General features: G+C 37.2%; 2 protein-coding genes across 2 annotated transcripts; both read left to right on the top strand.

Moving 5' to 3' along the window:
* Positions 1–9,322: 9,322 nt before the first annotated feature.
* LOC100241163 (uncharacterized) lies at positions 9,323–12,243 on the top strand. Its single transcript, XM_002281069.5, has 7 exons — positions 9,323–9,497; positions 9,572–9,693; positions 9,796–9,848; positions 9,974–10,037; positions 11,090–11,132; positions 11,214–11,261; positions 11,761–12,243. Exons 1-7 carry the CDS (start codon positions 9,417–9,419, stop codon positions 12,013–12,015), a joined length of 666 nt encoding a protein of 221 aa, XP_002281105.1. The 5' UTR covers positions 9,323–9,416; the 3' UTR covers positions 12,016–12,243.
* A 617-nt stretch (positions 12,244–12,860) lies between these two features.
* On the top strand, positions 12,861–14,276 carry LOC100259964 (probable methyltransferase At1g29790). The gene has a single exon (XM_002277824.3). The coding sequence runs from the start codon at positions 12,861–12,863 to the stop codon at positions 14,274–14,276; it is 1,416 nt and encodes a 471-aa protein (XP_002277860.1).
* The last annotated feature ends 1,138 nt before the right edge of the window (positions 14,277–15,414 follow it).

Below are 15,414 nucleotides of genomic sequence, written 5' to 3'. Positions count from 1 at the left end.
TGCTTGCTTTTACTTTGCCACAAACCTTACAGTCCCAAGATGTAATAATACATGCAGACATGATAAGCTTGAAAATGGTTTAGAATGAAACAACCTAGAGTTCCCAAACAACAGTTTTCCTCGCCAAGGTAGAACCTCCATATGAGCCCAGTGATGCACAAGAGCTTGAGAGCCCGCATACCATCTGTGATTTTCCCTTGGGGCAGCTGGCTCTTTAAACCAATCTTTCTCTTCCAAATATCTCCTCGAACCAGCATCTCTGAATGAAAACAACCTCCTCTTTCCAAAAGTGCATATTCGTATGTAGCAGCTGGAAAATGGCTTCTAAATTACTAGCCACCTTGGTTTGGAAAAACCAATCGGAGAACGCTTTCAACTGTTTCCCACATCATCCAGAATCTTCATTCATTCATCCTCTGCTTTGGCCTACGGAGCCTCACCAAATGCTCACATATGAATCTCACTCTCCTTAATGTCTCTCATGATCGTAACAGCAAAGTACTTCCCCTCCGGAGCACAAATAGTCACCGGGAACAGAGAGTAGATAGCAAGGGTGCAAGCATAACAAAAACAGAGCATCAAAATAATGAAAGTCAAATGAGCCCAATATAAGCCTCATTTCATCTATCGGTCCATGAACTCAGATGTTGGGTGGATGAGATCAAATGAGCATCAAATAAGAGGTAAAACAGAGGTACAAGATGTCTCATGAGGAAATCATAACAAAGCAAACTAAACTTCAACAAAAACCCATTAGCAAAATATGAATATACTCACCTCAAGCAACAAATATCATCCAAAAATCAGCAGAAACTGAACAGAAAAGTATACCAGTAGAAGCTAATGGGAAAACACAATGAAAGTACCTGAAAATGCTTATCTTCAGCAACCAATCTCTAGAAAAATCTCTCCTCAAACTTCTCTCTGCCTCTAAAATACCTCCAGCCGAGCCTCAAAAAGCACCTCCTCTCTCAAGTATCTCTCTCTACCAAAAGCAGTCTGCCCTCGTTACTCCTGTTTGGTGTCTTCACTTAGCCAGAAAAACTTGCCCTTCAAGCTCTCTCTATCCCTCTCCCAGTCACCCTCTCTGGACTCCTTAGCCTCTCTCAGGTATCTTCCCCAAACTCCTAAACCCCTCTACCCAAAAGCCGTCCCCCAAGCTCCTGGAATCTCTTTTTTTTAGTGTTTTTTTCTCTCCTCCCCCTGAGTAACCCGCCTGACCCAAGCAAAGGATCCCCTCAAAAAATATCTCTAACCGTCTCCCCAAAAGCAAAAACCTCCCCCACTCCTCTGCCAGCCTCCACTCTCTCTGCCCAGACGACACCACCTGCATCTGGCAGCCTCTCTCCTCTAACGGCCAGCAGATTCTCCTTCTAGAAAATTCTTTCCCTTTCCAGTTGTCTTTCCCTAATTGGCCCATCACTTCCACTATAGTGATTCTACAGTGACCAATCCTAAGAAGGCATGTGGCCTTATGAGATTGCGACACTTGGCAAACACAGGCTGCCAAAAAGTGAGCCCCCAAATGGGGGTCTACAGTAAGATAAAAATGAACTAGGTATTAAGATAAAATTGTGATTTATATATGAATAATTTGGCCAAGTTACAAACTTACAAATATTTTAAGTACAAAATATATGATTAAAGTATTAAGGTATACTTTACAAAATATAATGTGAGTACAAAAAATGTAAATAAAGTGCAAAGAATGTGACCTAGTATGAAAAAAGTGATTTGGGTATTTAAGGCTTAAAAAAAAAATTTAGACACGAAGAATATGACTTAAAGTAGTTATGTATGGAAAAGTAACCTAAATACTAAGGTATCAAAAAGGTAACCTAGGTACTAAAATACGAATAATGTGATTTATAAAGAATGCAATCTCAGAATAAAGATAAAAAAAACATCTTAAGTATTGAAGTACAAAGAATGTGACTTAAATACTAAGAATGTAATAAGTTATTAAAGTACGCAAAAAGTGACTTAAGTACTAAAAGTATGAAAAAATGTGACCTATATATAAAGAATATGGCCTATTTACTAAGGTACAAATAAAGTGACATAGGTAATTAATTATGAATAATTTGACCTTAATATGAAGAATGTAACCTCAATGCACAAGAAGTATCTTAAATATAAGGTACAAATAATGTGATTTAAATACGAAGAATGTAACCTAGTTATTAAGGTACAACAAAAGTGATTTAAGTACTAAGATATGGAAAAAGTAACCTATGTACGAAGAATATGACTTATTGAGGTAGTTAGGTACGAAAAATATAACCTAAATAATAAGAATGTAACCTAGGTATTAAGGTACCAAAAAAGTAATTTAGGTACTAAGATACGAATAATGTGACTTAGGTACAAAAAATATGACCTAAGTACTAAAGTATGAAAAATATGATTATAGACTTGTATTTTTTACGTGTACCCTCACTTGATAGCGAGATTTGCTTTTTAATGAAAATTTGATTTTTATAAAGATTGAAATTACCACTTATGTTTATTTATTTATTTTTAAAGGGAGAATAAAATAATAAATAAAATCCAAAAGCATGTCTTTAAAAACCTAAGTTTAAATTTGAGGGTCAAGTTACCCCTCGAAAAGGTACCATAAATGTTGTACTCCTCTAAACCCTAAAACAGGTTCCTACTAACTAAGTGGATGTAAGTATGACAGTTAGTTGATAAATTAGGGATATCACAAGATAACAAAAAAGATTATATCTAAAGCCTAACAAGATGCTATTCAATCTAAAACAAGCATACCAAAGGATTCAAACATATAAAAAGAGAAGAAAAGCATACCTCAACTGCAACCTAAAGTGCTTTCATGAAGACATTGAGGTTAATTCAGTTAATATGGCATACAACATGCATTTCATTCCATTCAAAAAATCAAGCAATGACTACGCATAATCAGATAATGTTCACACTCAAAGTATGTATATTTACATAATTAAAGAGATAAAATGTGTAAAGAGCATACCTTGATAGCATACATAGCTTACAATGCACTTGTATAAGAATTGAAAGGGTTAGCTCACTACTAGTGATAATGAGCAAAACAATTATGATAACAAGTAACTATGTTAACCAATCCTATATATACATGGCACGTATAAAACTTAAATAAAGTGGCAAGAATTCAACAAGTTTGAATGATAAAAAATTATCTAAACTAAAAGATGTAGATTTTTTAGCATGCATGCAATCACAAAGCAAGTCCTCTTAATTTATAAAAAAAATAGTTTGGAGTATAAAGAAGCATTTACTAGCACATATGACACATCTACAACTCATCATTAATGTTAAATTATTTTACATGGGAACTAGAAATGCCAAATTAGTGACTTAGTAAAAGCACCTAGTAAATGATCAGAACAATTAGACTTATTAGAAAAATCCTAAATAAATATCTAAAAGTATTATTTCATTATGATAAAAATTAGGTAACATCCTTATTATGTCTATATTACAATACAAAAGCCAAAATCATGTGATGAGATACCAATTAACACCAGATTAAATGGAAAATTAAACATTATACAGGATTATTGTCAACCCCTTAGCCTCTTAACTTAACCATGGAGGAATAGGCCTCATGGGTAGGCCTTGCACCCATGAGAGCCTAGGCTAAAAGCAAGGAAAGCCTGGAGGTTTGGTGGTTCAAACTCCAAGGGCTAAGTGAGGAGGCCATGGGCGAGCCAGACACGCACCGCGAGCAGGCCAGACGCACACCGCGGGCGAGCCAGACGCGCACCGCGGGCGGGCCAGATGCGCACCGCGCACACATTGCGGGCGAACTAGACATGCACCGCGTGCGCACCAGATGGGCATCGCGCGCGCACACCTGACTTAGGTGGTGCAGATGAAAGCTGAGGGACTTTTGGAATGTTAATTTATAATTATTTATTATTCCATTATGTCTCCTCAGACATATTGATGTCTCCTCCAGAAACAATGAAAATGGTATGTATTGCTCTTTAAGGGAAGGGGTAGGTGACTCAAAGGAGAGAACACCAAGGGAAGCCTTGACCGCACTAAGGGGGCACCATGGCAAGGCCTTGGGCATGCCTAAGACACATAGATGTGACTCGAGCAAGCACACATGGGCTCCACGACATGTGTGGTGTGCACCCCGTGGCCGCAACGGCACGGGGCCTGGTGCAGCCTACCCTCTCCCCACGCAGGCATGAGAGCGCCTAAGCCTTGTGCGGTGAGCCAGCTGATGAAACCATGGGCACAATGTCATGGTCTGATGGCACCAAACAATAAGTTGACTTGTACCATGATGCCTACGCATTGCACAGGGGTGCAATGCCTACGCATTGCACAGGGGTGCAATGCCTACGCATTGCACAGGGGTGCAATGCCCTGTGTACCAAGAGGGATCAGCCATGGGCACAATGCCATGCCTCGTTGCTGTGAAGTTGGACCGGACAGGGGAAGCAAGCAACAAGCCCAAGCCATGGGCACCTAGACATGGCACGGGCTCATACATCAGTGTGGGGAAGACACACTGATGCACCAGACGCTTGGTCAAATGGTTGGTGCACGCTGCCTGGCTCAAAAGGCCTTGATCAAAGACATGCTAATGGGCACTTGGTCACAAAAGGCACCTTACAGGGAAGAAAGCAGCTTGTTAGGAGGACTCTCCAACAGCTTGGCGAGCAAGGCTTGAGGAGATGGCAGTGCAGCTAATTAGTGGCAGCTAGCTCAAGCAACAAGTGACCAAGTCAAGCCGTCATTTGACCTACAGTTGGCTGAGGAGATTATGGCTGGTGCAAGTGGGTGGCATGTGAGGCCATTATCTGGGTGGTGGGTGGTTATGCAAGGCAGTTGTGGGCGGTTCTGGCCAGTTGCATAACCACCATATTGGCTCTAACATTTGAATTTTGGAAATTCAAATTTGTAACTGCAGCTTGAGTCTTTTAAAAGGGCTCCTACAGCCTTGAAACAGAGAGAGAGAGAATCTGGGGGATAGGGTTCTTCTCGTATGCTTGGGTGTGAGCATTGTACTCTAGTTCAGGAAAACGATTTTGTCTTGTAGAGTGAAATAATACAAGTTGGGTAAAGGTTCCCGTAACCTCGTGTGTGTCCCTGTTGCTTTGTTCTTACTATGCTTTTACTTTGCTTCTGCTCGGTTTCTATAAAAGCTGGGAAGGAAGGTTGGCTAAGGAAGGTTGGCTAAGGAAGGGTTCTTAACACTGCGCACTCGTGAAAAATTAAGTGTGATCTTCAGGGGTGTGACAATTACCAACATGCAATTAGAATAGAAGGTCTCACAAAACAAATCCTAAAAAAATATCTAGAAGGGGAATTTTACTATTAAAAAATAAAATAAAAATTGAGGAGTCTTTCCTATGTGTCTAGATTACCACCCAAGTGGCCAAACAATTTATTAAGACCCCAATTAGTCCGAGTTTTCAAAAATCTCCAAATGGTTCAAGATGGGATAAAATCCTATCTTATCCAAATGTGTGATAAGATCCTACCAAAAATCATACAATATTTTCAAAGTGTCTAATTTACATAAAAAAATAATGGCAAGGCAACTGTACACATGGATCATTTTTAAATTCAACCAAATATCCCCTTTGTTCAAAATCAAATTAGTGTAATAGGTGTGAAAAAGGAAAAATGTTTCTTAGGGAGTTGGTTTTTAATGAAACAAGAAACTAAAATTAACTTTGAGAAGTCTAAAATAAAGAAAAAAATACAAACAATTTTATAAGGTCAAAAAATAATTTAAATTTATAGAAACAATTTAGATGTCCAGAACTAGGTGAAAACTAAACCTACTAAAATATTAGTTCATATATCCTATTTGAAATTTGATTTTTGATTCAAATAAAATTCTAAAAACATATTCGAGGGGTGTACAATACCATACAATCACAAGAAAAATTTTAGAAGCATACTAAGTAAGTCAAATCAAATTTTTATTATAAAGGCACAGTAAACCAAATCCAATATGCAACCCCATGATCTTCTATATTCAATACGTAGCCTTGTGATTCCCTTTAAAATCGATTTGATAGCCCTTCCTTATCCATGCACGACTACCTCTCTTTCTAAAAATCCTCAAACCATGAACCATCATTCTCTCCAAGCTGTGTCAATCTCTAATATCATGAATATCTCTTAGAATTTAGATTTCCTTAAACTCTCAAACATGGTCTTAGATGTTAGGAAATTAGGGCTAATCCAACCTAAGGTAATCACCCTAGAGGGGGGGTGAATAGGGGGATGGTCTATTTTCGCAAATTTAAACAAGTGAATGTAAGAGACAATTATATGCAAGTATATAATAAGCAATATATAGACAATTGCATATAAATTAAAGAGTAGGGAAGAGAGAATGCAAACACAAGAGTTTATAGTGGTTCGGCGCAACCCGGCCTACATCCACTCTCCTCTAACTTCAATCCCAAGCTTAAGGTTCCACTAATCCAAGGCTTCCAAACCAAGCCTTCAAGCAATACAATTGGATTATGGTCCAATTCACCATCTTGGACTTTTGGCTCCAAGCACCCTTTACACTTCTCAAGAGATATCCCACTCTTGAACAACTTCCTCTCAAGGATTTACAAATAAAAGATCTCACAAAAATCCTAGCACAAGAACTTTAAGCTCAAATGATACAAGAAAAACTAGGATTGAATGGTGCACTAAAGATATGCAAGTTTTGAAATAATGGTGCACTCAAAAATTCTCTTCCAAGGCTCAAATATAATCAAGAAGGATTTGGAAAGGTTAAGCTCTTTAAACAATGAAGATTGGAACCTTTTTATAGAAGAGAAAAACCAAACTAGCCATTTGGGGGTTCAGCCCGGTCGAGCTAAGGGTCGACTGGTTGACTAGCCGTTAGCATTAAATGCTTGGCAGGTAACTGTTGGGCCTCAATCGGTCATCGATTGGGAAGAGAAGGCCACTGGGAGAGAGAGAAACTTTTTGGTCTTCCTCGACCGATACTCGACCGGACGATCACAACCAGTCGACCTGTTCCTCAACCGGTTGAACCAGTTGAGCCATTTTTTGGCTCAATACCCAACTTTTTCAACTTTAAAACCTTTTAAAACAAATTTGAAAAACATTTAACACAAGATTTTAGTTGAAAACATGAAATCATCCAATTCTTAAGATATTTAAAACAAAATAACTATTGGATGATTTTGGTGCATAAGTAAATAATGTAATGCATGAAAATCCTAGTGCACCAACAACCTTACAAAGAGATCTTATGAAGCTTGGATCTTGAATACACTTCTCTTTGAGGTGGTCTTCTTCTTCATGATTTCTCCTTGACTTGATTTGTCTTTGTGATTGCCACTTTGGAAATCATCTTGCCTAATTACACTTGAAATATGATCATTAGTTCTAAACCTTGTTTTGTTATCATCAAAATCAATATTAACCAAACCTTGGTTTCACACAAGAGTCCTACCAAAAATCAAAAGAGTCCAATTAGTCTTTCAAGTATTCCAAAATAAAGTCATGCACATGCCATACAACATCCCATGAAGGTGGTATGAACTAAACATCCCCATGAACATGATTATGCAATATGCTATGAACCAAATAATCATACACATACCATGCAATATATCATGAACCAAAACAAACCCATGCATATGACATGCAAGTGACATAAAATATTACCTTAAAGTGCAACTAAATAAATCTTAAAAAGAAATTAGATGAACTAAGCTAAAGTGTACTTAAAGTGGGCTTAAGTGAATCTTCCTAAAGTGTAACTAAGTGAGCCTAAGTGAGCTTAAGTGAGTTTAAGTGATCTTAAGTACATAAGGGAACTAAAATGAGTTACAGTGAGTTTAAGTGAAAGTTACCTAAAATGTACCTAACTGAGTTGAAGTGAAACTAAGTGAACTTACCTAAAATGTGTCTAAGTGAGCTAAAAGTGCTTAAATGAGTTGTTCCAAAATGCACCTAGAAATGAGATGAGCTAAAAGTGCAACTAGGATCCAATAAACTTCTAATGCACTTAAATGGACTATCCTAAAGTGCTCCCTAGTGAAGAATCTTGAACTAAACTTGAGGGGTTGTCAAGGTTACAATGAGGATCTAGATAAATCCTTCAACAAATGATCTCCGAATGTGGCTCAAAAGAGTAAGTCATATGAGTGACAATCGGTTGCCAAGGGATGACTATAAGGCAAATAAGAAGCATAGGAAAACACCTAGCATTGCATGTGTCAAGAAGACCAAAAAGAGGGTCTACAATGACCTAGGTACTAAGTTACAAAAAAAAAAAAATCATCTACATACAAGCACACAATAAGATTGTCACCTTGAAAATTAGATTTGATATGTAAAGTGTGTAGATAATGACATCTCTAAATCCATTTTTAGCGAATAGGAATCAATGCATATAAACCATCCTTACAACGCATATAGAATATAAGATCTACACTATAATGAAACTTAGGTCATTGAACGATGATACAAACGAATGAGACCAATGTGTAAAAATATTTAAAAAAAAAATGATAGTAGAGTATGCATAATAAGACTTAAAAACATATATATGATATTACCTAATTTATGTTGTCTTTTCAATAAATACCAAAAAGGTTTGTTTTTGTATTGCAATCCGACATTCCATTTTGTGATTTTCTTAATTATTTTTGTTACTTAAAGTTTTATACATATATTAGAAAAATAAAACAAGATGTACATTAAACGTTCATTTGGATACTCTTCATATTTTCTATTTTAATAATAAAAAAATAGTATTAATTTTTATATAAAATATCTGAATTCTTAAAGATTTACGTTGAAAAAGTAATTTTATTTTTAACTCTTAAGAGTATAAGGTAAGTTTATGTTTTTAATATAAGAGTTTTTATTTTTATATAGAAATTTTTATTTTTTAAGATAAAAATTATATCGAAGCGAAAACTAAATAGGCTATTTTTGTTGATGATTGTCATTCCTCTTCCTCTACCAATTGATCACATCTTTGGGACAATGTGGGCTAGAGGCTGTCTCTAAATTTGGGTAATTATAAGGGCATTTGCCCGTTCAATTGTCTAGTAGCTCCTTACAGCATGTTTAGTATGTTGCACAGTCATGACAAGCTAAGGGCATTTCCCTTTTATATGCTCCTAACCATAGATTTCAAAAATCCAATCTAATTCTCTACTACAGTGGATAGCATAATTTCCTTTTATATAAAATTCGAATAAGTGCTCGGCCCTTATTCCGTAAGGTTTGGGCCCCCTCATATTTAACCAGCCCAACATCATTTGAGGCCTCTTTTCCGAAAGTTTTGGGCCCTCACATAATTCAGATAGCCCAACAACATTTGAGCCCGTTTACCCTCCTCTTTAGGTCATCGTGAAAGTGGTAGAGCAGCCGTCCCAAGCGTGAACGACGTCGTTCTGAAGATGAGCAGCCGGCGCGGCCCCCCCAAGCACCAGAACGCCTATGCCTGGAAACCTAACTCCGGGCACAAGAAAAACGAAACCGTACACTTTCTCTCTCTATCTGAAGCTTTCTCTCTCTACACAAATACATTTATATAATGAATAATTGATTGTAGGAAGTGGGAGGGAAACTAAGGCCCTACTCGGAGATCACCGGCGTCTGTGCTCGCTGCAAGGAACAGATCGAATGGAAGCGGAGGTACGGAAAATACAAGCCTCTCATCGAGCCTGCCAAATGGTATGAATTTCTCATATTTTCCTTTCTTTTCTTTTTCTTGTTCCATTGTGGTTGCCGTAGAAAGTCGTGTTCTTTACTGAGTGCTTAGTTTAATTTTTACAGTCAGCGGTGCTCGAAGCGCGCCGTTCGTCAGGCTCACCATAAGCTCTGTTCCGGTTAGTTCCGGTTTTGTTTAGATACCTGTTTGGTTGAGGGGAAAGTATTTTCTGGGATTTTTTTTTATTTTTATTTTTGGCTTTGGTACAAACGGGTGATTCATACTTGTGTAGTTCTTTTTCAGCTTGCGCCAAGGAGCAGAATGCGTGCGCCAAGTGTTGCAGCCGTGTGGATAATATAATTGGAAGGTTTGTTGTTTCATTTTGCTACTCCTGTCTATCAAAGTTTATTGATGTATCTATTGTTGTTATTAATTTATGTAGCATTATTCGAATGGCGACCCTCCATGCATGATCTTATGAAATTGGACGAACAAATAATTGAAAATTGGATCATATGTAGAACAGACATCTGATGTGATTGGGAGCACTAGGTTTGGAAAAGTCCTGTGTTTCAGTGCTATTGCACAACAAATTGTAGGCTGTGTGGCCACTATAAGAAAATATTGATACCTGATATTGGTTTGATTACTGAGGTCTTGAGCAGTCTCATGTGGCATACTTAGTGATGGACTCGGAAACACAATTAGGTCATGCTTGAAACTCTGGAATAGAGAATGGGAATGAAAAATCAATTCCATTCCCCATCATTAATGTGTTTGCATTGTTTTAGAGAATGAGAACGAGAACAAAAAAGTCGTTAGTATGGACCTCTCTTGTACATGGTATTGTGATTCCATTCTATTCCCATTCCTATTCCCACATACCAAACACTCCCCTATATTGTAATCAGCAAGACATGTTTTTGGGGAAAAAAAAAAAAGAAAGAATAAGAAAACAAAAGAAAAGGCAGGGTCATGGGAAAAGGGAGGGAAAGAAAATGTCAGTTCTGTACCATGGAAGTGACTCTGAATATGCTGATTGTACAAACCAAAGTATTGCAAGGACATGCATTGGTTGTTACTGCTATACTTAACCACCAGTGCCATAATCAACCACATCCTTGCAGAATAAATTGCAAAAAATTAAAGAAAATACATAGATGTTGAGACGAGACATAAGAAATTTATATTTGGTGACAAAGGAAGCAAATGCATAACACAAGCTATCATGACTAATGGGATAACTTAATATTTCTAATTTCTTGCCCTTTGGATAATGATTGTCCTTCTAAACCCAAAATAAATCTGGAAGATTGTGTAAGCTTTTCCATTTGGGGAATAGATTCATCATATTATTATGCTTCCCCAAATTTTGTTTTTAAATTTTCTTTCTTATTTTTTAAAATTATTGTCTTGCAGAGACTGTTCTGAAGTGGAGGCTGAGCAGAAGTTACTTGAGGAAGTATGTTTAGCTATACATATAATTAATGTAATACATAGATAGGTGCTGTTAGATACTAATGGGATTAGTGTTTTCTTGCAGGCCATAAAAAATGCTCGAGAGAGAGACAGAAGGACTTTATTACGTGCTGTAAGATGCTTGATTCACTCTCTTATAGGTTTTTTAGATAATTTTCGTTATGTATTGTAATATTAAGGGAACAGAACGGCAATAACCCATTTCCTGAATTATTTGTAGAAATCAATAAAATATGTAAAAGTGGTGGAATTTATGATTTTTTTCCCCATTTTTTCTTAACTTTGGTCGAATTTTTAAAATGGCTAAATTTGCTAATTCCAGTGATGCAGGTATTATCATATTCTTTTGTATGTTCACTTTTTACAGTTTGTTAGGGTATATCCAGTTAAACATAGATGTTCATTTTTTAGAACTTTTCTTCAATTAGCAATAACTGGATAACCTGAATGCTTATATAATTTTTATTCTTTCATTTGTACCAATGCCACCTTTTACCATGGAATAAAAATGCTTGGGAAAAAGGAGCAACTTTCTGGCTTCATCGATCTCATTTTCTTTTGTTGTATGACACTATAACGTGGTCAGTCTTTATCTGGTTTTATTGGTACAGATGAACAAAAGTATATCTCGTAGTTCTGCAAAAAACCCAACCAACAAAGAGGACAAGGTTGGGGAAATAAATCCAGCTGCATCACTTGGGACATGCAATGGGCCTAGCAGAGATGATTGTGAAGATAAAGATGAAGACAATGATGATGATGACGACAATGAAGATGATGAAGAGAGAGAGGATGATTATTACAGTGAAAATGATGATGGCAAAGCAAATGAAGATGATGAAAATGAGGAACAAGGTCATAATTAATAGAGGTATGAACCCTCAAGAACCAGTTTTGGTATGTGGAGTGCTTAGTAAATTAGTATTTAATTTTTCATACTTGGACGAAAAAGATGGTTCACTTTGTTGCTTTTTGTATTAGCAATTGTGCTAAAGTATCATATTTACAGAGAAATGGGGAAACTATTGTTATTTTCATTTTTGTTTATGAATAAAGTGAAGATAAGCTGGTTTTATATAACAGCTTCGAAACTACATGTCAGTGTGATTATTCTTCATGGAAACACTTAATCTGATAAATTGTAGTTCTGCTTTTGATGAATTTTGATGTAGGGGCTTGAAATCTGCTCATAAATAAGTCAAAAAAAATATTATTTATGTTCGAGTTCTCAGACAGTTTATTCCTAATAATTATTGAGTATTGTTTTTAACAATTGTTCTTAAAATTTATATCAAAGAAAAAAATGTTCTTAAAAACCATTTTTTTTGGAATTGTTTTTTAAAACATTCCAAAACAGGCCCAGGTCAAGTCTTTGTTTCAAGAGACATTGCTTAAGTTTTACTTGACATCTCACATTCCGGATTAAGTGCAGGAACGTTTACTTTCCCTGAAGTCGAGGATTGAAATACTGTCCAGCTAAAGGAGAGACTTGAAACCAGTTATCAATATTAATGTAATTCAAAATAACAAACATCAAGAACCTTTCGCTCAAGTTTTACGTGTCAACACAGCAATAGAAATTGTAAAATATGAGAACTAGGCATTCGGGAAAGATCAAACATGAAAGTAGAATAGTAGAACCTAAGCTCCCTTTCAGAGTCAACATCTGAAGGATTTGGCATAACCCAAGAGGGTAGTTTGTTGCAGAGGAATGCAGAAACAGAGCACCTCCAGGACATCAAAATGCCTTCCAGGAGGCTTTCTTCCCACAATGCTATGTCTTCTACTCTTTATCAGCCTCCTCACAGTTATCATCTCAACTTCCAATATCCCTTACCTTCCGTTCATATACAGCACTGCTGCCAAAAACACCAATGACCATATTGTTTTACCTTACTCCCTCCGCAGCCAGATCTTGCATTTGCAGACCCAACTGGGAGTTCTGTTAGAGCAACTGCATACCGAAAATCCAGAATCAAAAGCAGTTGCCAAATTTTCTGACCAACTTCTAGGCATAGCCATGTCCTTGGACAGGCTTGCAGATAACCTTTCAGGTCTCTACAGGAATCCTCCTACTGGTAGCACCAAAACGAGCAATGTGGATGAAGATTTTAGTGAACCTGAGGAAGGCGAAGTTGAAGAAAGATCACAGGGTGGAAAGATCTTCAATTCAGGAGAGCTGCATAACTATACTTCAACGAAACCCCACAGGCTAGGCGGGAAGAAAAACTTTCTCAATGTGGAAGCAGTCAATCCATCAATAGGCTCTGCCTGTGCCCATATGGCCTGGAACATAGACCAGTTCATGACTTACAAGATTTATGGGACCTGCCCAGATGATTGGGACATGGCTCAGAAGCTTATAGCCAGCGGATGTGATCCATTACCAAGGAGGAGATGCTTTGCAAGATCACCTCCACATTACAGTAAGCCACTTCCTATAAACTCCTCGCTTTGGACTCAGCCTAGTGATGTCAACATCTTATGGAAACACTACAAATGCAAAGACTACTCTTGCCTTGTCTCCAATGAGACACTCAACAGAAGAGGCTTCTTCAAGTGTGCTGATTGCTTTGTTTTTTCAAAACAAAGATGGGAAATTCCAAAAAATGAGTCTGTTTCAGCAGAATTCACTGTCGATGAAGTCCTAAGCTTGAAGCCAGGGGAGATCCGAATAGGGCTGGATTTCAGTCCAACAACTGGAACATTTGCAGCAATGATGAGGGAGAGGAATGTTACCATTGCCTCTGCTACCCTCAATTTAGGAGCCCCTTTTAATGAGGTGATCGCCCTAAGAGGCCTGCTCCCTCTCTACATATCAATCGGGTCAAGACTGCCTTTCTTTGACAACACACTTGATATTGTCCATTCTACACTATTCTTGGATGGGTGGATAGGGGTGGAACTTCTGCAATTTATGCTGTTTGACTGGGATCGTGTCCTACGGCCCAAGGGGATTCTCTGGGTGGACCGTTTCTTTTGTAAAAAGGAAGACATGAAGCTGTATTTGGAGGAGTTCAACAGACTCGGCTACAGAAAGTTGATGTGGAGGGTACTGCCAAAGACAGATAAGCTTGGGGATGAGCTCTTCTTCTCTGCTGTTTTGGAAAAGCCCTTAAAGGGTTAAATTTACCAAGATTTAATGAATGTAATAAGAATCCAACTGGAAAAATTGTCAGTGGATTCAATGGCTTTCAAATACATTTACTTCAATATTTATGAGCTTAACTCCCCAGTGAATATTTCAGGAGAAGAACGAGTCTTTAGAAGACAGAAGAAGTAAGTTGCTTTGACCCTAAACTAAATCAACCAATATCAAGATCAGATCAACAAAAGTGTAGAAATCGTATCCAGCGGATGACACTATTTTGATGAACATACACTATTGACCCTAGAGGGTGAAAGAAAGGGCACAAAATCAAATATATACTCGTAGAATTATACTATTTTAGATTACCTCTATTATTTTTCTTAAATTTTATCATTTTTTTTCAGTGAGTAATAGAAAGGGAAATGAAAAATAGTATCCAAACAGATAAAATCTAGAGACGTAAAATTTGGCTGGATTGGATTGTATCAACAATATCTGACTTATTACTTATGATATAAGAAATCCTCGAGTAAGAATGTGGTTAATGATTCTCCCAGATCAAATGGTTTGTGGGTGGAGAATAGCTTGACCCTCTCACCTAGTTAACTCTTCTTCACGGGTAAGCTGATAGAAGCTTGACATCGAATGAAGACTTAAGTGAATAATCTTTCAATACATGGATTGCAATTGACATCAGCCATAGAAATCACCTCTTTGTCAAAACTTAAAAGAAGGGCAGGGCCAGGGTGATACACCACCACCACAACAAGCTTGACTCTTCTAGTAGTTTACTACTAATACGTGATCGGGCTCATCCACACAACATTCCAGGACAAGATGGAAGTGGCGTGTCAATTGGGTCTAATCAATTTTATTGACTCAACAAGTGGGTACCTCGACAACATGGAAGTGGCGTGTCAATTGAGTCTAATCAATTTTACTGACTCAACAAGTGGTACCTCTGTGACATCAAGTATCCTTAGACTTGGAAATACTTTTTGAAGTACTATATTTTCAAAAAAATTATACGCTTTTTTTTTTTTAAATAAATTAAATTAAATTAAACAAAAACCTCCAAACATTATTTCTAAGCTTATAAAATAGATGAGAAACCAATTTTAGATTCTAATTTGGCCATGACAGTTCCAAGGTAATAAATGGTTTAGAAAAGTAG

This window comes from Vitis vinifera, chromosome 14, assembly GCF_030704535.1.
Source record: "Vitis vinifera cultivar Pinot Noir 40024 chromosome 14, ASM3070453v1".
Taxonomy (NCBI): Eukaryota; Viridiplantae; Streptophyta; class Magnoliopsida; order Vitales; family Vitaceae; genus Vitis; species Vitis vinifera.
Note: the sequence above shows the minus strand (reverse complement) of the source record. Positions and strands in the feature narration are given on the sequence as shown.

What these genes read in the sequence shown, in the direction of transcription:
- LOC100241163 (XM_002281069.5), top strand. Translation starts at nt 9,417, where the DNA reads ATGAGCAGCCGGCGCGGCCCCCCCAAGCACCAGAACGCCTATGCCTGG. An exon ending in CTCATCGAGCCTGCCAAATG is followed by an intron (nt 9,694 to 9,795) that starts GTATGAATTTCT and finishes TAATTTTTACAG; the next exon opens with TCAGCGGTGCTCGAAGCGCG. An exon ending in GTGGATAATATAATTGGAAG is followed by an intron (nt 10,038 to 11,089) that starts GTTTGTTGTTTC and finishes ATTGTCTTGCAG; the next exon opens with AGACTGTTCTGAAGTGGAGG.
- LOC100259964 (XM_002277824.3), top strand. Translation starts at nt 12,861, where the DNA reads ATGCAGAAACAGAGCACCTCCAGGACATCAAAATGCCTTCCAGGAGGC.